This window comes from Myotis yumanensis, unplaced genomic scaffold (genome assembly GCF_028538775.1).
Source record: "Myotis yumanensis isolate MYYU_CA2020_CCGP unplaced genomic scaffold, mMyoYum1.0.hap1 SCAF_2, whole genome shotgun sequence".
Taxonomy (NCBI): domain Eukaryota; kingdom Metazoa; phylum Chordata; class Mammalia; order Chiroptera; family Vespertilionidae; genus Myotis; species Myotis yumanensis.
In genome coordinates this window covers 174,240,362-174,264,527 of record NW_027223753.1, presented here as the reverse complement: position 1 = coordinate 174,264,527, position 24,166 = coordinate 174,240,362, and the positions used below count along the sequence as shown (strand labels likewise).

The 24,166-nt window shown below is 44.9% G+C and overlaps 1 protein-coding gene across 3 annotated transcripts in view; it reads left to right on the top strand.

The window, feature by feature from the left end:
- Nucleotides 1–20,466, top strand: part of VPS8 (VPS8 subunit of CORVET complex) — a 245,328-nt gene extending 224,862 nt beyond the window's left edge. For all 3 annotated transcript variants that reach the window (XM_070406658.1, XM_070406657.1, XM_070406659.1), the window contains 2 exons: nucleotides 11,820–11,900; nucleotides 19,747–20,466. In XM_070406658.1, coding sequence (XP_070262759.1) covers nucleotides 11,820–11,900; nucleotides 19,747–19,896 — 231 coding nt within the window. In that variant the 3' untranslated portion in view covers nucleotides 19,897–20,466. The remainder of the gene's footprint in view (nucleotides 1–11,819; nucleotides 11,901–19,746) is intronic.
- The last annotated feature ends 3,700 nt before the right edge of the window (nucleotides 20,467–24,166 follow it).

Here is a 24,166-nt window from a genome sequence, read left to right as displayed (position 1 = left end):
AAGCGCAGGTGGGTCTTTTTGTGCACCTGGCACAGCTTGGATGGGGATGTAAATTGATTAAGGCTGAGACTCAGGGAGTCGCCATGGCGGAGCAAATAGCACTGGCTGAGTCTCCGCGGCCCCTTGACTCTCTGCCAGGGCTTTGTGTCCCCCAGTGCCGGCGAACAGCTGTGCAACAGAGTCTCCCTCGCTTTCTGATGGCTGCAAGGCCGTGCTGCCTCTCCCTGTAGGGTCTGGTGCTTCATGATCCCGCCTGAACCAGCTCAGTGGATTTGAAAGTTTGCAGAAGAAAAGGCGCTTCTACTTGTGGGTCTGGCACAGCCCAGATGGGAATGTAAATTGCTTAGGGCGGGATCACAGGGAGTCGCCGGGGCGGAGACTCAGCGGCCCCTTGCCTATCCAGGACACCAGGACTTTGCGTCCCCCAGTGCCGGCGAGCAGCCGAGCGCCAGAGCCTCCCTCGCTTCCTGACCGCTGGAAGGCCGTGCCGTCTCTCGCCTTGGGGCCTGGGGCCTCAGAGACCCGCCCGAACCAGCTCAGTGGATTTGAGAGTTTGTAAAAGCACAGTCATTCCCTCTTGTGCCTCTGGCACAGCCCTGAGGGTAGGGCGGGGTCACAGGGAGTCACCAGCGTGGAGGAAATAGCGATGGCGGCGTCTCCGCGCCCCTCGCCTCCCCGGGACACCAGGACTTCTTGTCCCTCGGTGCCGGCGAGCAGCCGCGTATCAGAGCTTCCCTCGCTCTCCGACCACTGCAAGGCCGTGGCCGCCTCTCCCTGTGGGATCTGGGGCCTCAGAGACCCGCCCCGAGCAAGCCCAGAGGATTCGAGGGTTCGTAAAAAACCGAGAATCCATTTGCAGCCCGCGTGGCGTGTGACTGCGTACCTCTGGTTTTGGTGCCTCCGTAGCTCCCACTCAGTCTCACTGCGCTTCTTTCTTTTCCTCCAGTTGTAGATCTCCCACTGGGCCAACTTCCCCATGGTTCTGAGTGGCGGTTGTTTACTTCATAGTTGATAGTTTCAATGATGCTGTGAGAGAGCAGCACACACAGGTCCGCTCCCTACGCCGCCATCTTGGTTCTCTCGGAAATGTCTTATTATTTCCCACAGTGACCTTGGTCACATCACAGAACCCAGGGCCTTAGTTTCCTCAACCATAAAATAAGGGTAATGAAAGTACTGACCTCCTAGTGTTTTTGTGATGGTTAAATGAGGTAATGCGTGGACAGCGCTTGCAACAATAGCTAGCACACAGTAATTACTTGCTCAATGACTGTTAACCGCTGCAGTGGTGTGGTGTTAGTTACTCCTCTCACATATTAGAAGATGTAAACGCATTTTCGTCCTACTGCTGTGCAGTCACTGTGTTATTTCTTTTCCATTGTGGTATTGAAGGTCTGTTTTTTTATGGATATTTTCCAGTCAAACTTTTGCCATCTCCACCTCCAACTTCAAGCACTCTCTTCCCTTAGAGCTGGTCATTCTAGAGCTATGGTTCCTTCCCTAGGTGAAAGCACAAGAGATGTTCTTCTAGGTGCTTCCCTCCTCTCTCCAGTCAGCTTAGCAATGAACTTGCTTATTTTATTATTTCATTACCTAATCCATTATTAGCTGTAACCTATTGAGAGTTTTGAGACCTTGGGAAATGAGGGTGTATGAGAAGTCAGGTTGTGTCTGAGAGCAAACTGTGTGGATGGGAATTTTAGGAAAGGTGTTTTCTGTTCATGGTTTCACCTTAAGTAAAAGCGTTAAATATTAAGGACCTCTAATGTGGGTGAAGGTGGCGAAAGTCCGACAGAGGCCTATAACTGATGTAGAGGAAGATTTGAAGGGGAGGCCAACAAACTCAGTTCACTCACCTCTACCCCCACCCACCAGCAAATGCCTGAAATGCCCGTGAAAGGCTCCTAGAAAGCCCAAAAGACCAGTAATCATGTTGCAGAATTTTGTCAGGTTGCCCATGTCTCTCACAAACGAGGTTTGACCTTCTGCTGGGCTAGCGTGGGAAGACGATTAGGAAAGGAAACACTGGGATTTTGATGTCAGGACCTTCTTTATTGGAAAGAAGAAGAAATGAACAAGCAGAGCTCAGTCTTCTGGGACTTGTCCTCATCCTCGCAGTTGATTTAGACGCTTCCTATCCAGAATCCCTAGTACTGTTATTATCCCTGTTCCTACGATCCCACCCTTCAGGGTGGCAGTAGATCATGGCTGTTTTCCTACTCGGAAGCTTGATGTGCTGGGTAAGAGGCCTGTGGATCCTGAAAGCCCTGGTTGGTTTTCTTCCTTCCAGCGGATGTAATTACAGCTCTCACTTCCACCATGTCTGAGTCACTGAGCTTTGAAAATGCTGGCGTGCTGTGTTCACCCAGCGTCCTCTCCCCGGGGCTCTCCTAGATTATCAGGACCTAATTTTCCACTGGATTTACTTTAATGCTGAGCGTCCCAAGGTCATTTTCAGGGCTCTTCACTGTTTCTTCCTCAGAATGTGCAGCTACAGTTTAATTTTCAGCTTTTATCACTGCATTTCATTACATGGGAAGAAATACATTAGTGCTAGCAGATCATATTAAATGTGTTTTTCTCTTTTCCAGTTGGAAAAATCACTCCTAATCAGTTCTAGGTTGGTGGCTTAGATGGCCTGGGAATACTGGGAGGGGTGCTTTCTGTTTATAGATGTGCCAGTCTGAGATCGTGCTCAAGTTTTGTTGTTCCCACTTTTGTTTTGTGCATGACACTGATTTGGCAAATCAGTTTTTCCACACAGCATCTTGGTCTGCATCTATCATTTCTCTTCAGGCTGTCGTGAGTTTTCTTGACAGTCCTTCTAGTTGCTGGTCCTAGTCTGCTTCTGATTTTGCAATAAAAGCCATGATCCGCTTTAGTAAACAGAACCATCTTACTTGAAACTTCATGCTCTAAACGCCTAACCTCATGGTGCCCACATCTTCCCTGGATGGTAATATGGTCCAAGGTGGCACTGCCCTTTGGTAAATTGGAACTTAGACTGAGAGGAGCCATGGAAATTGCAGTGAAAGGACAAGAGCTTGGTTTCCTGATTCTCAGCTCATTGTTCTTTCTTCTGGGCACTTCTCTCGGGAGAATAGATAACACAATCGCAGTACTCACTGCCATTTTCTTGAATGTCAAATAGGCACCAGGCCCATGCATTATCTCTAATCCTCACAACAATTTTGCAAAGTGGGCTTTACAGATAAAGAAACTGAAACTTGGAGAAGCTGAGTAACCTGGCCAGAGCCACTCAGCTAACTGTTGCAGATCCTGGTGGAACCCGCCGGGGCCATGCCCTGTGTTCTTCCTGCACTGCGGAGGGTTTGTGAACGGTCCAGTGAACGCGTAAGAAGAAAAAACCTGCTTGTTTAACCTTCCCACCCCTTCATCCATTTGATCAGCAGATAATTAAAGATTTCCCAGTTGCTCTGTGTCACGCACAGCACTGAGCGCCAGTGAGCAAGACAAACAATGGGTCTGTGCTCAGGGAGCTCTCATTTTCATGAGGCTTTCCCTCCACTCTCCCCATTCTCGCTCTTCTGCAACCTGCACCCACCCCTTTCACTGCAGGGCTTGCCAGTTTTGTCAGCTGTGCTCTGGTGACTAGGCCCACATGACCAGGCTCCCAGGCCAGCTGGCTCTGTGCAGTGTCTGCAGGGCCTCCTGTGCCCTCCAGTTAGTAGCACTTAGTGAGATCTTACAGTGTCCTGGGCTCTACCTCCTGCTGTTTATGCATTACCTTCTTAATCTCCTCAGCCACTTCACATGGCACAGTTATTATTATCCCCAGATTACAAAGTAAAACAAAACACCTAGCGAGAGAGAACAGTAACCTGCCTAGAGTGAGTGCTGCTGATTGGTGACTGAGGGTTTGGGCTCAGACAGATGCGCTCTAGCAAATAGGCTCTGCCCACCAGGGTGTGCAGTGTCGCTGGGAAGCAGGCCCTGCCCCCTCCAGCAGCCCGAGGCACACTGAGTGGAGGGCTCTACACTAGGGAGCGCTCAGGGCGACAACAGGAGAGGCTTTTAATAAGTCTCATGGTTTTGGTGAATTTTCCTACCTTCTTAAAAGGGTTGGTATTTATGTTTTCTGATAGTTGAAATCATCCTTCCCCTAACAGTGAATTCAACTAAATAAAATAGATATTTCCATTGAGATAAAGGACAACATGTAGAAGTCACAAAGACATAAACCAAATACTTGAAAATAGGAAGGCAAATGTCCGCAATTTCACAGTAGACCAGGAGAGCACATGGCTGGCTGCTCTTCTCCCTGAAATGAACAGTTCAGAGTAGACCAGGATGTGGGGTTATTTAGCAGATGTCTGTCCAACATTTGCTGGGTGTAGAACACTGGGAAGAGGAGGATGAATAAGTACAGTTCTGATGTTCACAGTGTCCACATCTAATGGGGGAGACAGGTAAGCAGGCCATTACACTGTGGTGAGTGCAGCAGTACAGTCATGCATGGGTCATGTGCACGCAGATCTATAGACAGGACAGGGACTCCGAGAAAGCATTCCAGAGAAGGAGGCCAGAGCCGAGACTTTCACATCTCATTCATCATGTGTAAGAGCATCCTCCGGACCCCAAAATGTCATTTCAGGGGCATTTTGATGGTTTGTGGAAATAACCTGAGACAGCTATGCAACTTGTGGTTATTATACCTCAGTAACCTCTCAAGCCTTGCTTATCAACATTGAAATCTTTCTGTGGAGCTTTAATGTCCCAGAATCTGAGAGACATTAAACTCCTCTTGAATTATTCACCTTTGTATCCCAGGCCTAATATAGTAGGGACTCTGGAAATATTTGTTGAACCACAGAACTGGATCCAGTTCATGATGCCTGGAGGCGACAGGACAGGAGCCTGCAGAGGCAGGATGTAAACCAGCTAAACGGGTCGTTGGTGGACCGGCTGCCTTCCCACGAGCCCTTATTCTTACCCCACTCCACCCCACTTTTCAAGCCCATAGAACCATGGAGAATACAGAATGCTCGCCTAGTGAGCCTCTACTTGTCCTAGGCATGTCTACAAATAGTGCTCCCGTTTCACCTCAGACGACTTGCCTTTCACACAGAGACAGTCTGGATGGCCAAGAATAGAGCCTCTGCATCCTACAGTGACTCCGTTTCCAGAAGGACCCAGGGCAGCCCAGCAGGCGCTCCTTAGTTCAGTCTCTGGTTGCTGAGGATGATGGCTGTGTTGTAAGAAAGGACGGGTCACCTCCAGTTACTTCACATGCGGAGCAGCCACATTTTTTATTTCTAAAGGATGTGGTTGTTGGAAACCCCTTCTCGTATCTCCAAGGAGTTTAAGGACCTAGAGGAGGAGTAAGATCATGGTAAGCCACCCCTGTAACCTATGTGGGGTGTCATGTTTGAAATTGTGTGTGTGTGTCTGTACATGCGCACTTACTAGCTTGTTACTCCAGGTTTTCTCCCAGGACTCGGGTTTATGAAATGGAGGGACCACTTAGGATGCTTAATTGGTTGCAAATTTTTTATTCATACTGGGCAAGTCTCCTGGCCTGCTCTTCCTCAATTTATACAATCCTGTTTACTTATTTAGTAAAGTAGGTGTAGGACCTGCAATTCAGTCAGATTCAAAAGGAACCATGTGGCAGGAACATTCTTATCTTATTCAAGTTTCTTGCACCTGCTAAGATGCATGTGAACTCCAGTATTGAAAGCAACATATCTAACCGAGGGACCTTAGAAAAAAAGAAATGCTGATTGTTTGGTTGATTTGGTACTGCTGACTCAGGAGGAGGCAGATACCCACAACCTGAGAGCGTCCTGTTACCTTCTCAGTAAGGACAGGAAGGCTCCAGCCACCCTCGCTGCTCTTGCAGTGCACATTAGCTAGCACCTTGCTGCTGAAGTGCAGACTGCGGACCAGCATCTCAGCATTGCCTGGGAGCCTGTTAGAAACGCAGAATTTCAGATCTTCCAACCAGAATCATTTAACAAGATCCCTCAGTGATTCTTATGCGCATTAAAGTTTGAGAAGCACTGGGTCAGAACACGTGGGTTGGACCAACATTGAGACTTCTGCACTTTCTGCCTCAGTGAGCAAACTCCCAGGGGCCAGAGCCTTTCACCTGCGCCTAGAATAGACTACCATGCATTCCTGGTGGGGATGAAAGAGTGATTCTGTTTTTAACAGTAACATTTTCTACTTAAGAACTAACACGACCTTCACTTTCCCCAACGATTTCAGTTGCTTCCAAAATATAGCCAATAAGATGAAATAAATTAATGTGGAAAATAATACTTAACTGGGTTATAATAGCACACATAAATGTTTGCCACCAAGTCCTGAGCAGTTGCTAGTTCTATGTAGCAACTGAATTCCTTAGTGATAAAAGCAAAAAAGAAAACACAATTAGTAACAAGTCTACAGTAGCGACTTTTTCATCTCATGGTATACATATAACTAATTGCTAAAATTCTGCAGTACAACAAAACAAGTTTTTCTTTTGCCAGTCTGACAGAAAATAGGTATAATTTTGATTCATTCATACCAGAGAGCTATTGTGTTGGCTGTTGTCCTTTTTTTTATTTGACAATCTAAGGGAAAAGAGGTTAGTTCCCCTGACTATATATATAGTCACGTATTGCATGTTTAAATTTTTTTCTTTATTTTATTTTTTCCCCATCACCTATTATCCCCCCTTTACCATCTTCCACCCCCACCCTGGAATCACCACACTGTTGTTCGTGTCAATGAGTTCTCTCTCTCCCCTCTCTTTTTTTCTTTTTTTCCCCCCAATTCCCCCTCCCCCTGACAGCTGTCTGCCTGCTCTCTCTGAGTCTGTCTCTATTTTGCTTGTTCAGTTTGTTCATTAAATTCCACATATTAGTGAAATCATATGGTACCCAGTACTTATCTTTCTCTGACTGGTTTATTTCACTTAGCATTATGTTCTCCAGGTCCATCCATGATGTCACAAAAGGTAGGATTACCTCTTTTTTTTACAACCAAGTAGTGTTCCATTGTGTAAATGTACCACAGCATTTTTATCTACTCACCCACTGATAGACACTTGAGCTACTTTCAAATCTTGGCATTTTAAATAACGCTGCAATGTACATAGGGATGCATATATTCTTTCAAATTAGTGTTTTGGGTTTCTTCGGATAAATTCCCAGAAGTGGACTTGCTGGGTCATAATGCAATTCCATTTTTAATTTTTTGAGGAAATTCCGTACTGTTTTCCACAGTGGTTGCCCCAGTCTACTAGTACATTTCCACCAGCAGTGTATAAGGGTTTCCTTTTCTCTACATCCTCACCAACACTTGTGTGTTGATTTATTGATGAGTCATTCTGGCAGGTGTGAGGTGATATCTCATTGTGGTTTTTATTTTGCATTTCTCTGATGATTAGTGATGTGGAGTACATTTTCATGTTTATTAGCCATCTGTATGTCCTCTTTGAAGAACCATTTTTTAATTGTACTATTTGTTTTTTAGGTGTTAAGTTGTATGAGTTCCTGGTTCATAGGTCGATGCTCAACCACTGAGCCATACTGGCTGGGCACAATGCTGAGTTTCGTTTGTTTGTTTGTTTTGTTTTGTTTAAATATATTTTTATTGATTTTTTACAGAGAGGAAGGGTGAGGGATAGAGAGTTAGAAATATCAATGAGAGAGAAACATCCATCAGCTGCCTCCTGCACACCCCCCACTGGGGATGTGCCTGCAACCAAAGTACATGCCCTTGAACGGAATCGAACCTGGGACCCTTCAGTCCGCAGGCCGACGCTCTATCCACTGAGCCAAACCAGTTAGGGCCTGAGTTTTTATTTTAAAGGAATGTTGAATTTTATCAAATGCTTTTTTTGGTGCATCTATTGATATGATGATATGATTTTTATCCTTCATTTTGTTTATGTGGTGTATCACATTGTTTTGCAGATACTGAACGGGCCTGTGTCCCAGGAATAAATCCCACTTAATCAGGCTGAATAATCTTTTTAATATATTGCTGAATTCAGTTTGCTAATATTATGTTGAGGACTTTTGCATCCATGTTCATCAGGGATATTGGCCTATAATTTTCTTTCTTTGTAATATCTTTATCTGGTTTTGGTAATAGAGTAATGCTGGCCTCATAAAAAGAGTTTGAAAGCCTTCCCTCCTCTTCAGTTTTTTTTAATAGTTTGATATAGATAGGTGTTAATTCTTGAAAGTTTGGTAAATTTTGCTTGTGAAGCCATCTGGTCCAGGACTTTGGTTGGTTGGGAGTTTTTTGATAACCAATACAATTTTGTTAGCAGTTGTCTGTTTCTTCCTGGTTTAGTCTTGGAAGGTTGTATGTTTCTAGGAATTTATCCATTTCCTCCAAGTTGTCCAATTTGTTGGCATATAATTGTTCATAGTATTTTCTTATAGTCCTTTGTATTTCTGTGGTATTGGTTGTCATTTCTCCTCTCTCATTTATTTTATTTGGGTCCTCTTTTCTTTCTGATGATTCTAGCTAAAGGTTTATCTATTTTGTTTGTCTGTTCAGTGAACCAACTCTTGGTCTCATTGATCTTTTCTATTATTATTTTTAGATTCTGTTTTGTTTATTTCCACTCTGATTTTTATTATTTCCTTTCTTCTACTCACTTTGGGGTTTGTTCTTTTTCTAGTTCCTTTAGGTGTAAGATTAGATACTTTATTTGAAATTTTTCTTATTCTTCAAGGTAGGCCTGTATTGCTCTGACTTTCCCTCTTAGAACTGCTTTGGCCATGTCTCATAAATTTGAGGTAATTGTGTTTTCATTTTCTTTTGTCTTAATGTACATTTTGATTTCTTCCTTGATCTCATTGATAACCCATTCATTGTTTAGTAGCATGTTATTTAACCTCCACATGTTTGTGTGTTTTTCAGTTCTCTTCTTGTAATTGGTTTCTAGTTCATACCATTGTGTTCAGAAAAGTTGCTTCTTAAACTTACTGATACTTATTTTGTGGTCTAATATTTGATATCCTGGAAAATATTCCATGTGCACTTGAAAAGAATGTATTTTCTGCTACTTTGGGGTGAGATGTTCTAAAATTATCAGTTAAGTCTATCTGGTCTAATGTATCATTTAAGGCCACTGTTTCCTTTTTTTAAATGTTTTTATTATTGATTTTAGAGAGAGAGATAGAAATACTGATGAGCTGCCTCCTGCAAGCCCCTACTGGGGACCAAGCCCACAACCCAGGCATGTGCTCTGAGCAGGAATCGAACCAGTGACCTCCTGGTGCATGGGTCAATGCTCAACCATTGAGCCACACTGGCTGGGCATACACTGTTTCCTTTTTGATTTTCTGTGTGAATGATCTACTCATTGATCTTTACAGAGTGTTAAAGTACCCTACTATTATTATATTATTGTTGATCTCTCTCTTTATGTCCATTGATATATATCTAGGTGCTCCTACATTGTATACATAGATGTTTACAAGAGTTATATCTTCTTGTTAGATTGATCCCTTTATCATTATGAAATGCCCTTCTTTGTGACAACTTTTGTTTTATAGTCTACATTGTATTATATAAGTATAGCTACCCAGCTTTTTAAAAATTTCCATTTGCATGAAATACGTTTTTTATCCCTTTACTCTCAGTCTGTATGTCTTTCAGTCTGCAGGGGGTCTCTTATAGGCAGCAAATGTATGGGATATATATATATTTCAGAGAGGGAAGGCAAGGGAGAGAGAGATAGAAACATCAGTAATGAGAGAGAATCATTGATAGGGTGCCTCCTGCACACCCCCTCTTGGGGATCGAGCCTGCAACCTGGGCATGTGCCCTTGATCAGAATCGAACCCAGGGCCCTTCAGTCCACTGGCCAATGCTCTATCCACTGAGCCAAACTGCCTAGAGCAAGGGTCTTGTTTTTTTATCCATTCAGCCACCCTATGTCTTTTGATATAAGCATTTAATTCATTTACATTTAAAATAATTATTGATAGTTATTGCCAACTAGGTGTTTTCTGATTGTTTTTATAGTTCTTTTCTGTTCCTTATTCTCTGCTCTCTTCTCTTGTATGTTGACTCTTTATATGGTTATGTTGGATTCTTTTCTCTTTATTTCTTGTTTACCTCTTGGTGATTTTTGGTTTGTGATTACCATGTGCTTCATATGTACCACATTATATTTATACAGTATGTTTTAAGTTAATGGTCACTTAAGTTTGAACACATTTTAAAATCCCTACAATTTTTACTCCACATTTGTTTTTGTCATTCTCTTATACTTATTTTGTGTGTAACTCTTAATTTATTGTTGTAATTACACATTATCTTCTTACTTTTGCTCTTTAACCTTTGTAGTAGCTTTATAGTAGGTTGATTCACTGCTTTTACTGTTTGCCTTTGTCAGTGAGAATTTTTTTTGTTCTTACATTTCCTCATATTTTTTATCTTTTCTTCTTAAAGAAATCCCTTTAACATTTCTTGTAATATTAGTTTAGTGGTGATGAACTCCTTTAGCTTTTTCTTAGCTGGTTCATAACTTCTTATATGTACATCTTTTTTTGAAGGTCAGTCCTTCTTGGGGGAATAATATGGACATGATAGTACTTTCTCATAGAGTGTTGTTCATGTCAACACCAAGACCCTTTCTCATTAAAACCCTTCCCCTCAGATACATTAGGTCTTTATTTAGTAACTAGAGGCCCAGTGCACGAATTCGTGCACAGTTGCAATCTGGCCGGCCTGCCCCAATGGGGGACCATTGGGCCGGGCCAGTGGTTGGCTAGCCGGCCCTGCCCCCGGTCGGTGTTTTGGGGGCCGATTGGGCTTGGATCAGGCTAGTTGGCTGCCGCAGTGCACTTCATAGCCACCAGTCATTCTGGTTGTTCTGGTCACTCCACTGTTCTGGTTGCTGGGCTTTTATATATATACTTTTTACTCATACCAAAAGCGTTCATAGTAAAGAAAAACATCTTTTTACTAGACTTATACATAAACATAAAAACACTTCTGAAATCAACATTTAACTAAAGGTATCTCTAAATGTAGTAATAAACGTTAGCATATACTGAGCCCTTGTGGGGTGCCAGGTAAGTTAAAGGCACTTTAAATTTGTAATCTCATGTAATTTGTTTTTCGGTGACCTCATAAAGAAAGCGTTATCCTCTCTCATAAGTGAGCGAGTTGAGGCTTATAGAAATGACTTGCCTAAGGTCATACAGTAAGTTAATGTCAGAACTAGTATTCCAATTTACTTCTGACTCAACAAAGCTTATGGCTGCCTTCCACAAGATCCCATTTCTTCCCTCTAGGTATGAGTTGGATCAGAACCACCAGTAGTAGAATCACAATACTGCTATAGAAATGTTAGAGTTCACCTCTTCCAAAAAGTAGTAGACCAACCTTGCAACCCCATCGGTGGCTACCAGCTTTATAATGAGACAAGGAAATGACGTGATTTTTCCTGTATAATGCGTCTCCCACTACCACCACAAAGAAGGGCCATCTTTGCTGACTATACTTACTAGTAGTGATGAACGTGGGAAGGCAAGGTTGGATGGAGCTACATTTCTCTGCATAGTAAAGGCAAAGAGCAATCAAGAAGCCCTAAAGGAAGCTTATTTGTACGGGAAATTAGAGACCACACTGGGGAAAGGTTCCATAGAGAGGTCAGCCTGGGCGCTGGCACCAGGGGACTTCAGCAGGACCTGCCCATTAATGTTCACTAAATTCTCTCTCACTAATAGCATGTGTTTTCTTCAAAGGAATGAAGGAAGCACCACATCCTACTTCACTGTTGAACAACTTCAGAGGCTGCCCATGGATGTTTACCAACCTTATCTTTTATTTCTCAGGCAACCTCAGAACCTGTTCTGGATCCACAGCAAATCCAAGCATTTGATCGGCTTTGTCGTCTCTACCGAGGAAGTTCCAGGGTAATGTTTGTGTGGTTGTTCAAATTTCTATTTCTTTATTTATAATTACTATTTTGGAAATGCAGAGTCCTCAAGTCCTCGCTCCAGCCTCCTCCTTAGTCTGAAAAGTGCCCTATTATGGCCACTCGGAGCCATGAGAATTTGGCAAGGGATGCAAAGGAAGTGGAAAAATATCTGTACCTTACTTACCATGGGCTGTGAGGACACGGAAAGGCATCTGTGTTTCCTAATCCTTCGTCTGGGAGGCCTTTCTCTATATTAATGGCTGTCAAATCTGCCCAAAGCCTCAGGCCCTGGTGGACATCAGCATTGGTTGCATTTGCTATGTTATAGTGGCTTAACCAAGATAGAAGTGTAAGTGCAGGCAGCCTGGGCACCTTCCATAACCCTCTCTACAGATTTCTTCTATCTTGTGGCTCCACCATCCTTAACATCTGGCTTATGATGGTTGCTCCAGCTCCACCAATTACATCTGCATCCTGGCCAGCAAGATGGAGGAAAAGGAGGAAGAACAAAAGCCCTTTGTTTAACTGCAGTTCCTATAAGTTGTATAAACCACTTACCACCCATTGTCAGAACTTAGACACATGATCACACACCTAACTGCACTGCAGAGTGGAGAAATGGTCTTTATTACAAAAGGCCATGGGCTAAAACTACGGGTATCCTATAACCACAGAAGAGGGATACAGATTTGGAGATCTGCTAGCAGTTATGCCATAACACCCATCTGGGTGTTGCAGAAGCACTTCAGAAGTGTACTCATTAACGTTCCCAACCTGTTCTTCCTGGTGCTCCTCTCTGGGTGGTGCCTTCTCTCATCCAGCCCGAGAGCAGGGCAGTACCCTCGGCTTATCTCTCCCATTCCAGCCACTCACTAGGGAGATCCTGTAGACGTCTTCTCTACATCTCCTGTGTATTTCTCCCCTTTCCCTCCCAACTGCCACTCACAGAAGCCACTGCAGACCTTCTGTCCCTTCTCCATGCTGCTGCCTGGGTAATCTTTCCAAACCCAAATGTCATGTTACCCCCCTTACTTAACACACTTTCCTGGATCTCCATCACCTGAAGGTGGAGTCCAAACTCTATCACCTCCTCCAGTCCCAAAGTCACACCTGATTCCAGCTGGGCCGATTTGTCCTGAGCTTGTACAGACTGCTCATGTGCTCTGTTGGACTCCCTTCTCCCACTCCCCATTCTTAGGCAAACACCTGCTAGGTTGCATGGAAGCCCAGAGGAAGAATGATGTTCCATTTTTGAGAGGTGGTGTGGGCAGAGGTTTTTGTTCAAGGAGACTTCATGGGTTATTTAACTGGTATTACCTCTGTCCCTTCCCAGCCTCATCCAAGCTCTGCCCAGGAGTTGGGTTTCTGGCCTTCTAAGGAAGTTCTGCTGCTTCAAACTGGACACATCGATTTCCAGATCACTAAATTACAACAGTAGAACACAAAATATCTCTTTCCTGGGAAACAGAAGTAGTTAACTTTCTACCCCACAGTGTCTGACTGTGAAAGACCTTGGAGTCTATGTAGCATCTGTTGCCTGTTCTGTTCTCAACACTGTAGAAAGTTCTTGTGGAGAACTTCACAGACTGATGGGCAGCTGTGGGGCTTACAGAAGACAGGAAGTCACAAGGTGGAGCTCGAGCAGAACAAGGGACGTCTCTCTGTAACCTTTGTGGTGGCAGTGAAGTTCCTGGCAGGACTGCTTAAGCAAGCGTACCCCCTGCTTTCATTGGCCATCTAAGTAACTTGCAGTCAGAGCCAGTGTTATGAATTGTGAATTGGATCATATGCATGTCCTGAGCCAGAAGCTGGATTATTTTAGATAAATTGGCACTTTAAATTTAGGAGCCTTCAGATGTCTCCCCAATTACCACAACCACTGATAGTGAGTTATTAATAAAAGTGATTGCCTGAGTGGAGAGAACCCCTTACCAGAGGTCCGGAAACAGCTAGAACAGAGTTTCTGGCAGGTTATGTGAATAGGAAACAGCTGACAGACATTATCTCCAGGGGAGGCAGACCATGGGCAGCTCAGCTTCTGCATGGACCTGAGTTTGAATCCCACACTACCACTCACTGCTGGGTAACTCAGGGCAAGTTACTTAACTTCTCAGGGCCCTGGGTTTTTTACACCCAAAGGGTTGTAGAGGATAAGAAATAACAGGCACGTGAGGCAGGTCCAAGATAGCAGCATAGTGGATGCTGAGCTCACCCCCTCCCAAGAACACATTGAATGTACACCTATATTTAGAGCAGTTCCTCCTGGGAGAACACTGGGAACCAACTGAATAGCTTCTGTGCAATAAGCAAAAAAAAGAGGGGGGGGAGGGGAACCTCATAGAAAAGGTCGGGAAGCTCTCCAGGAGTTGAGGAACAACCCAGGACCGGAGAAACCAGTGAGGCCAATGTTTGGTTCCCGTGAACCTGGATAGCGGGCAGGAGCTCATCCAGGTTCTGTGGCCGACCTGCAGGGCACTCTGGCGAGTTCCCAGCCACCCCTCCTGGAGCTGGATCCAGCAGGAACCATACACACAAGGGGTCCTTCCACCTGGAGGTTGACCAAGCAGGTACAGCAGTGTGCTGCTTCATGCACCCACTTGGCTGTGCACACAAGGGACTCCTCACATGAAGAGAATGCAGAGCTAACAAAACATTGTGGTACCTGCCTCTAGGGCTCCCCTCTTTAGAGAAAGTGCACAGATAATGGGTCACTGCTGCATGCACATGTGGAGCCACCCCACCAAAGAAAATGTGGAACCAGCAAAACTTTGTGGTACCACACACAGGGCTGCTGCATATGGAGTGAGGTGGGTGTGCATGCACAGCCCTGCTGTGAACATAGACAGTAAAAGCAACAGGACACGGTAAGCACATCTCACAGCCCTGTCTAAATCAGGCAGCCACACCCAGATTAGAAGGGCAAGGAAGTATGCACACACCAGTTGCCCCACCTCAAACCCACTCATTCAGGCCAGGTGACACATAGGGTCTGGCACATGCCCACCCTGATTACAACCAGCTGCCAAAACCGTTCAACACAGTCACCAGACCACTCTTTCAAGACTGGGAGGGACAGTTACTCATTGCAACTCATAGGAACAAACACAAAAGTCAAAGAAGAATATGTCCAAATGAAGGAACAAGAAGAAACGCCAGAGAAAAACCCTAAAGCAATGGAAATAAGTAATTTGCCTGATAAAGAATTTAAAGAATCTGTCATAGGATGCTCAACAACCTTGAGAGTACAATAGAGGAATTCAAAGAGTACTTCAACAAAAAGATAGAAAATGTAATAAAAAAAATCAGAAATGAAGTATAAAATAACTGAAATGAAGACTACATCAGAAGGAATCAACAGCAAATTAGTTAATGCAGAACAGTTTAGTGACCTGGAAGACAGAATAATAGAAATCACCCAATCAGAACAGCAAAGTGAAAAAAAAAATTTTAATGCAGATAGTATAAGAGATCTCTGAGATAATATCAAGCAACCTAACATTTGCATTATAGAGATTCCAGAAGGAGAAGAAAGAGAAAGGGGTAGAAAGAATATTTGAATAATGTCTGAAAGCTCTCCTAATCTGGAGAAGGAAACAGACATCCAAACATAGGGTTCCAAACAAGATGAACCAAAGAGACCCACACCCAGGCATATTGGATTAAAATGGCTAAAGTTAAGGATAAAGACAATCTTAAAGGCAGCAAAAATGAAACATCAAGTAAGTGAAACCCCATAAGGCTATCAGCTAATTTCTCAGAAGCAACTTTAGAGGCCAGACAGGAGTGGTAGGACATATTTAAAGTGCTCAAAGGAAGGAATCTACAACCTAGAATACTACATCCAGCAGGGTTAGCGTTTAGAATTGGAGTGAGTTTTCCAGACATGCAAAAACTAAAGGAGTTCACCACTACTAAACTAGCCTTACAAGAAATGTTAAAGGGTCTTCTTTATGCAGAAAAGAAAAGGTTGTAACCAAAAATAAGAAAATACAGGGGGAAAATATCCGAAAGGCAAAAATACAATAATCACAGTGAATCAACCACTTTAAAAAGCTAATATGAAGGTTGAAAGACAATAGTAGAATAATTAATAACTACAATAAAGAATCAGGATACACAAAACAAAAAGATATAAGACATGATGTCAAAAACAAAGGTGGAGGGAGGAGAAATAATGTACTGCTTTTAGAATGCAATTGAACTCAAATGCCTGTCAGCTTGAAATAGAGACTGCTAGAGATATAGATACATATGTACCTCATGGTAACCATAAACCAAAAATGAAGAGAAAAGAACAGTGAAGAACAACAAAAACCACTAAAAATAAATTAACAAATTGGCAGTGAGCACATACCTATCAATAATTACTGTAAATGTAAATGGAGTAAATGCTCCAAACAAAAGACAGAAGTAGCTGAATGGATTAAAGGGGGAGAAAAATGATCTGTGTACTAGTATATGCTGCAAACAAAAGACTCACTTTAGAGTGAAAGAAAGTGAAGGGACGAAAAAAAGATTCCATGCAAATAGAAACAAACGAAAGCTGGGGTAGCAATACTGGCATCAGACCAAATACACTTCGAGACAAAGGAGGACATTACATAATTTTAAAGGGGTTCAATATAAGATGGGGATATAACAATTGTAAATATCTATGTACCCAACTTAGGAATACCCACATATGTAAAGCAATTCTTAATAGACATAAAGGCAGAAGTTAACTACTACCCAGACAAAATTAAAAGGAAATAATGGCCTTAATGCCACATTGGACCAGTTCAACCTGATAGACATTTACAGAGCACTTTATCCAAATACAATAGGTTACACTATTTTTTCAAGTACACATGGAACATTTTCCAGGATAGATCACATACTAGGCCACAAAACAAGCCTCAATAAATTCAAGAAGATTGGAATTATATAAAGCATATTTTCTGGCCACAATGGCATGAAATTAGAAATCAACTTCAGGGAAAACACATACACACACACACACACACACACACACACACGGAGATTAAACAACATGCTTCTAAACAACCAATGGATCGAAGAGGAAATCAAAAACTACCTTAAGACAAATGAAAACATAACCTTATAGGAAAAGCAGTTATAAAAGGAAAGTTTATAGCCATGCAGACCTATCTCAACATGAAGGAAAAATCCCAAATAAACAATCTAAATCTACACCTAAGGAAACTAGAAAAAAGGGGAACAAACAAAACCCAAAGTAAGGCCCTAACCGGTTTGGCTCAGTGGATAGAGCGTCGGCCTGCAGACTCAAGGGTCCCAGGTTTGATTCCGGTCAAGGGCATGTACCTTGGATGCGGGCACATCCCCAGTAGGAGATGTGCAGGAGGCAGCTGATCGATGTTTCTCTCTCATCGATGTTTCTAACTATCTATCCGTCTCCCTTCCTCTCTGTAAAAAATCAAAAAAATATATTTTAAAAAAAAAACAACCAAAGTAAGTAGAAGGAAGGAAATAATAAAGATCAGAGTAGAAATAAATGAAATAGAAAATAGAAGAACAATAGAAAAGATTAATGAAATTAAGAGCTGGTTCTTTGAAAGAATAAAATTGGCAAGCCTCTAACAAGACTCACCAAGCTAAAAAGAGAATACAGCATATCAGAAATGAAAGAGAAGTTAGAACTGACACCATGAAATACAAAGTCACTAAAGAATACTATGAACAATTATATGTCAACAAACCGGACAATCTAGAAGAAATGAATAAATTTCTAGAAACACAACCTTCCAGAGTAAACCAGGAAGACACAGAATCTGAACAGACCAGTGCTAGCAATGAATTTGAAGTAGTAATAAAAACTCCCAACAAACAAAAGCACAGGACCAGATGGCTCCACAGTGAAATCTACCAGACATTTAAAGAAGACTTCGAACTGTCCTCCTCAAATAAACAGGACATGAAAAGACATTTCTCCAAAGAAAACATACAGATGGCCAACAGACTTATGAAAAGATGCTCAACATCACGAATCATCAGGGAAATGCAAAACAAAACAATGAGATACTACCTCCTACCTATCAGAATGGCTTTCATCAAAAAGTCAACTGTTGTGTTGTAAGGATGTGGAGGAAAGGAAACCCTTATGCACTGTTGGTGGAACTGAAAACTGGTGCAGTCGCTGTGGAAAACAGCAAAATAGAAGTACCATATGACCCAGCAAGTCCACTTCTGGGTATTGATCTGAAGAAAACAATACTAATTCAACAAATACATGCATCCTTGTGTTCATTAAAGCATTATTTATAATAGCCAGGATATGGAAGCAACCTAGGTGTCTATCAATACATGAACGGATAATGAAGAAGTGGTATATACAATAAAATATACACAATGGAATATTGGGCAATAAAAACATGAAGTCTTACTATTTGTGACAGCGTGAATGGACCCAGAGAGTATTAGGCTAAGTAAAATAGGTTTGACAGAGAAAGACAAATACCATATGATTTCACTTAGATGTGGAATCTAAAAAAAAACCCATAGCAAACAAAACAAAAAACAGACTCATAGAAACAAAGAAGGGATGGTTGCCAGGGGGGAGCAGGTGGGGGAGTGATCACATTGTAAGGTATAAAAATGTCAAATCACTATACTATACACCTGAGACTAATATAATTAATATTGTATACCAACTGTACTTAAATTTAAAAACAGTTTTTTAGAAATAATGCACATATCAAGGACCTCACATAGTGCCTGGCACCTAGAGGGCACTCATTACCTGGGGCTGTCAGAAGTCCCTACAGCAGCAGTTCTCAACCTGTGGGTCGCGATCCCTTTGGCGGTCGAATGACCCTTTCACAGGGGTCGCCTAATACCATCCTGCATATCAGATACTTACATTACAATTCATAACAGTAGCAACATTACAGTTATGAAGTAGCAACAAAAATAATTTTATGGTTGGGTCACAACATGAGGAACTGTATTTAAAGGGCCAGAAGGTTGAGAACCACTGCCCTACAGACTTCGGCTTGGGTCACCCTGTGGTGGCTCACTCCTCACAGCTGCCCTCTCCAGGGGCAGGACCTTGGGAGTGGAATTCATATGTCCTCTGACCAGCCAGGGCATCTCGATGGCCAGGCCCTGAGGCTCCTTACTCTTACAGAGGCCTCTTTGAGGCAAAAGGATGACCCCTCTGAGTAGCACGGCCTGGTTTCCCAATGGGCTGGCATTAACCTTTCCTCCTGCCACTCTGTCCTTGGCAGGTCTTCCAGAACTGAGCCACTAACTGCTTTGCACTGGTGTCACTGGACGCAGGGAAGCTAGGAGCAGGCAGGGCTCTTAGAGGAGCAGGTAGTCTCTGAGTCTGCCCTGGAGACTTCTCACAGGGGAGTGGGACATGGCAGCTGGGCACCCATTGAAGCTGTCCAGGTTACAGAAGAGAGCAGTCAGAGCCAGATCTTCGTGCAGGGCCATTCCCCTGAGAACTGACCAGGACGGAGCGCAGGGAGATGAGCAGAAAGAACCTCAGGGTGATGAGCAGAAAGAACCTCAGGGTCAGGACCAACTGGAGGAGGAGGACTCGGCGCTGATGGTTAGAATCCGTCAGCTTTCCATTATCAGAGAGCAGCAGTCTGATGTGTCTACGGGATGGACCCAGTCCACCCAGTAAAGGAGGGAATTTAGGTCCTAAAGATCACGTGAACTAGTGCACAGTCACATTACTTGTTTGTAGACGCAGAACTGGGATCCAAACCAGTATATTCTTCCCGCAGTGCAGCCCCGCCCCTCACCCACATCCAACCGCCCTACATCTTCTCCGCCCCCACAGCCTTGGTTGATGTGTGTCCGCTCCTTTGCAGCTGGCGCTCCTTACAGAACTCTCCCAGAGCCGTGGCAGCGAGAGCTACAGGCCATTCAGTGGTTCCCAGAGTGGCCCTGCTTCCCACAGCATCTTCCAGAACGAGAACTTCCAGCTGCAGCTCATTCCCCCGCCTGTGACTGAGGACTGACGCCTCTCTGGGACCTGGCCCTGAAGACCAGAGGTGACCCCGAGGCAACTGGGGGACCCCCTTGACTGGCTTGACCCCCCCGCTGCCACCCACACTCCTAAGCAGTGGGTCCGAGGTGGAGGCTTCCTCATGCCCACCAGCCCAGGGAGACGCCCTCCTGTCTCTTCCATGATGTTGCTGCAGCATCAGTTCACCGGACTGGTTGGTTGTGTTTTGCCTGGAATGTCACATACCTCCATCCAGCTTTTTGAGAAAATGTGCTTGACCCGTTGGGACATTTTCCTGTCTTCTCCAGAAGCCTGGAGAATGGGTGGAGCTCACGCAGAAGGCATTTGGGAGGCTGTGGTCCTCGTCTCCTCCAGCCGGCGGGGAACCTGGAGGGACTTCGGCTCCTGCTGCTGTTGGGAGGAAGGGACAGTATGGGCCAGGCTGCAGCATAGCTGAGACTTGCACTGGAGGGAGCCAAGGACCTGCGGGCCAGGCTTCTCCCTTTTGATGTGTTTATGTTAAAACCCATTTGAGTGTAAGATTTTCCCTTTCTAACAATAAATGCTCTGTGTTTAAGCTCTGCAGGCCTGCTGGCTGGCTGTCTAGCTCTCTAGCTCTCAGCCTGTCAAGCCATAAAGGACATTTAGTACCACAATTCGTGTATTAAAGTCAAGGACCTTGATTGTGACACACCACCTTTATTCAAATAAGCGGCTGCCTCAGGACTCATTCAGAGCAGCCAAGTGCTCCGGGAATGGGGGCCGGCTGCCAGAGCAGCATTTGTACCTTTCTTGGCCCTGGGACTTTGCAGCCACTGAACCAACAGTGGCAGGAGGTCACGCAGATTAGGTGCTCCCTCTTCGGCAGTCGGCTCAGGGAGGTACCCCTGAAATACCAGCTTGGCTTTTATTATACAGGCATACCTCATTTTACTGCACTTCCCTGTATTGCACTTCACAGGTTTTGTATTTTTTACAAATTAAAGGCAAAACCCTCCCGACTAAGAGATTACAACCTGCTCAATTGTAATACTCCATGTCAGTGCTCTGGAACCAAGCCGGCGATCCCTCCAAGGTGTCCCTCCTCCCGAAACCTGGCTGCGCCTGTTGCTGCTGCCTCTGGACGGAGGTGTGCGAGGCCACCCTGGAGGAAGGGGCTGAGCATTAAGTGACCACCAACTGGATGCTGGTTGCAGCTACACCAGATAGTCTCAACCCCATTTTACAGATGAGAAAGCTGAGGCTCAGACATGATAAATAAGTTAACCAAGGTGACACACTCAAGAAACGGCAGAGCAGGGGTCTGAACTCAAAACTGGTTCCAGAGCCAAGATGTTACTCCCTAGATTACAGACAGAAGGTTTCTTGATGAGCTTAAAGTTAAGGCCAAAGGAGTTTGATATTCTCAAAGCAAACTTGGTGGTTTTTTCTTTATTCTACAGTCTAAAGAGCCAAAGCAGTTTACTAGCAGAGTATCAGAGCCTCTGCTCAAATCAGGGCCAGTCAACATCAACCAATTACTCCTCCAGCCCGTCTCTTCATCAGGTCCCAAGAGTTCTTGCGCTTGCCATTCAGTCACAGCACCACGGAATACATTACAGCAGCTCTGCATGCAGGTCATGTCATGGAAGACACTCGGCTGGATTTGAAGAGTTTTCCTGTCTCACCCAAGGGTAGGTGAGAAACAGACGCTAAGTGCTGAGCCCTGGCGATGCGCAGGCCTGAGCTGAGCCCCAATCCCTGCCATTGGCAGCCCTGTCACTGCCCGACCCCTCGCGCACTAAGCACGAATTCTAGTCTGCAGTCAGTGGCGTCGGGTCCTGCTTCCAAGCAGTTCCTTAGGGGCAAAGACTGATCTGGAAATATTTCTAGACTCAGCAACAGCAGCGGTTCTGCTGACAGCGCGTGGAGCTTAGTGAGGGAGCAGGCGCTCTGGGCCTGCGCCAGCCCCACTGCTGAGCTCCAGCTGCTTTTCCAGGCCTTGTGCTGGCCCCTCGGCTGTGGCGCGTGGTAAAAGGAAGGATCTGGGGGAGGGAGGTTCCAGAGGCCTTCAGCTACCATTTTGAAAGGACAGGTGCCTGGTCTGAATGTCCCTCTCATGCTGGAGGAGGGAGGGGTGGGGAGGATCCTTGGAAAGGAAATTGGGCCCTGACAGGAGAGGGGAGTGGATGCTGGTGGCCAAACAGCAGTGTCATCACAGCTTTGTCACGTGGTAAAGTTAGTACCTGAATGGACAACCTGAGAACATGGCTACTCCCAGCTCCAGCCGAATGCCCCCCACACACACACACTCAGCACTTGCCCTCCCTCTGGCCACCAGGAGCAGAGTGGCACCCAGTTCTGCACCAGAGGCAGAATGGGCTGGGGAAGGAGCCCGGGTTCCAGGAACAGCCCCACCGCTGGCCACGTGTGAGCTGAGAAGGGCTGTTTGCTCTTCTGAAAAATGAGGATAGTAAAAGCGATCTGCTCCGTCTAAGTCAGTGGTTTTCAACCTTCCTAATGCCGCAACCCTTTAATACAGTTCCTCATGTTGTGGTGACCCCCAACCATACAATTATTTTCGTTGCTACTTCATAACTGTAATTTTGCTACTGTTATGAATCATAATTTAAATATCTGATATGCAGGATGTATTTTCATTGTTACAAATTGAACATAATTAAAGCATAGTGATTAATCACAAAAACAATATGTAATTATATATGTGTTTTCCGATGGTCTTAGGCGACCCCTGTGAAAGGGTCGTTCGACCCCCCAAAGGAGTCGGGGCCCACAGGTTGAGAACCACTGGTCTAAGTAAAGTCCAAGTGACATGTGGGAAGATGCTTTACAAAGTAACGAACAACATCCAGAGCCTCCGGGGAAGGGGGAGGGAGGCGTCTGTGGAAGAGGAAAGCCAACAGGGGCCCCATCAATGATGAATGCTTAGTGAATAAATAATTCAGAGGTTGGGGATGCTCTTAGTAGCCATATGCTACTCGGCTCTGCCCTGTGAAAGTGTTTTCCAGCGGTGCCTCTCCAGAGCAGATGCCTGTGATGTGCCCAGGGAGGCAGGAAGGGCTCCTGGGGTGGTGTCCTCGGGCAGCCCGGGCCACCCTCAGGACGCCAGGGAGTCTGAGCCCGGCTGAGCTCCCAGAGGGCACCCCTCCCCCCCGGGGCGTCCTAGCCGTCTTTCTCCACCAGCCTCCTCCACATCCCAATGCTGTGAAGCCTTCCCCAGTTACCGACGGACAGTCTGACTCACCTTATTTCCATAGGTGGGTGTCTTCCTGTCCGTCTCCTGCACTCCTAAGGTCAGGATTATGTTCTGTCCACTCCATGTCCTCCAAAGCACAGTGCTTAAAACAGAATAGGTATCACCACATTTTCTTTAAAATCTTTATCGTTTTAAAGTAAACTTGATGAACAGAAATGTTCACAAACCGTATGTATACAGCTGGATCAATTCACGAAGTGAACTCACCTATATATAACCAGCACCCAGATCAAACAAATAGAAATGACCAGCACCCGAATGGTCCCCATAAATTCTCTGTTCATCATGCCCCAGCCCCCACCAAGTTAAACACCATCCTGACTTCTACCAGCAAAAACAGCTTTGCGGCGGCTGGTCTCCCTCTAAGGTGGATCTAGGTGTGCAAGGGAGCCTCAGGTGTGGGGAGGGGAGAGAGATGGGTGAAGGGAGAGGCCTGAGCGGACAGGACAGGGTTTACTGCACAGGCTCGAGTTGAGGGAGTAACTGGGTTTGGAATCAGTAGCAGTTTGGGGCTCTGCTACTTACCTGCCATGTATGACTGACCTACCTGTCTTTACGGTTGAATTAGCTCTTGGTTGCTTCAGCCATAAGCTCACAAAATTATCCCATTCTGTCTCCAGTGTCGCCGAGTATGGCAGACAAGTTTGGGCAAAGCTTGGTAAGTCTCCATTCAGACGTGTGGTGCTTTGCTGACCCATGATGCTGTGCTCTGTCATCATCTTGCAGTGACACTCCAGATCTCCTTCCTGGGTTAAGTCACCCGGGGTTTTGCAGTGGGTGACAGGCTGCGTGTCACACAGGGCTAGACTGTCCCGCCTGGGCCCTAGCTCTGAGATCTCCCATCTCCAAACCCACAGCAGAGCTTCGGGCTAGGGTCTGAGAAACAGTGAGAAACAAACCCTCTCCTCTCTCCAACCCACGGGCCAGCCTTTGCAGCCGTGGCTGGACGTCTGGAATGGGGTCACTCCTCAGTAGAGGCCAGTCAGTTCAGGACACACTCCCAGTCCAGCCTTTGCTCTGGCCCAGC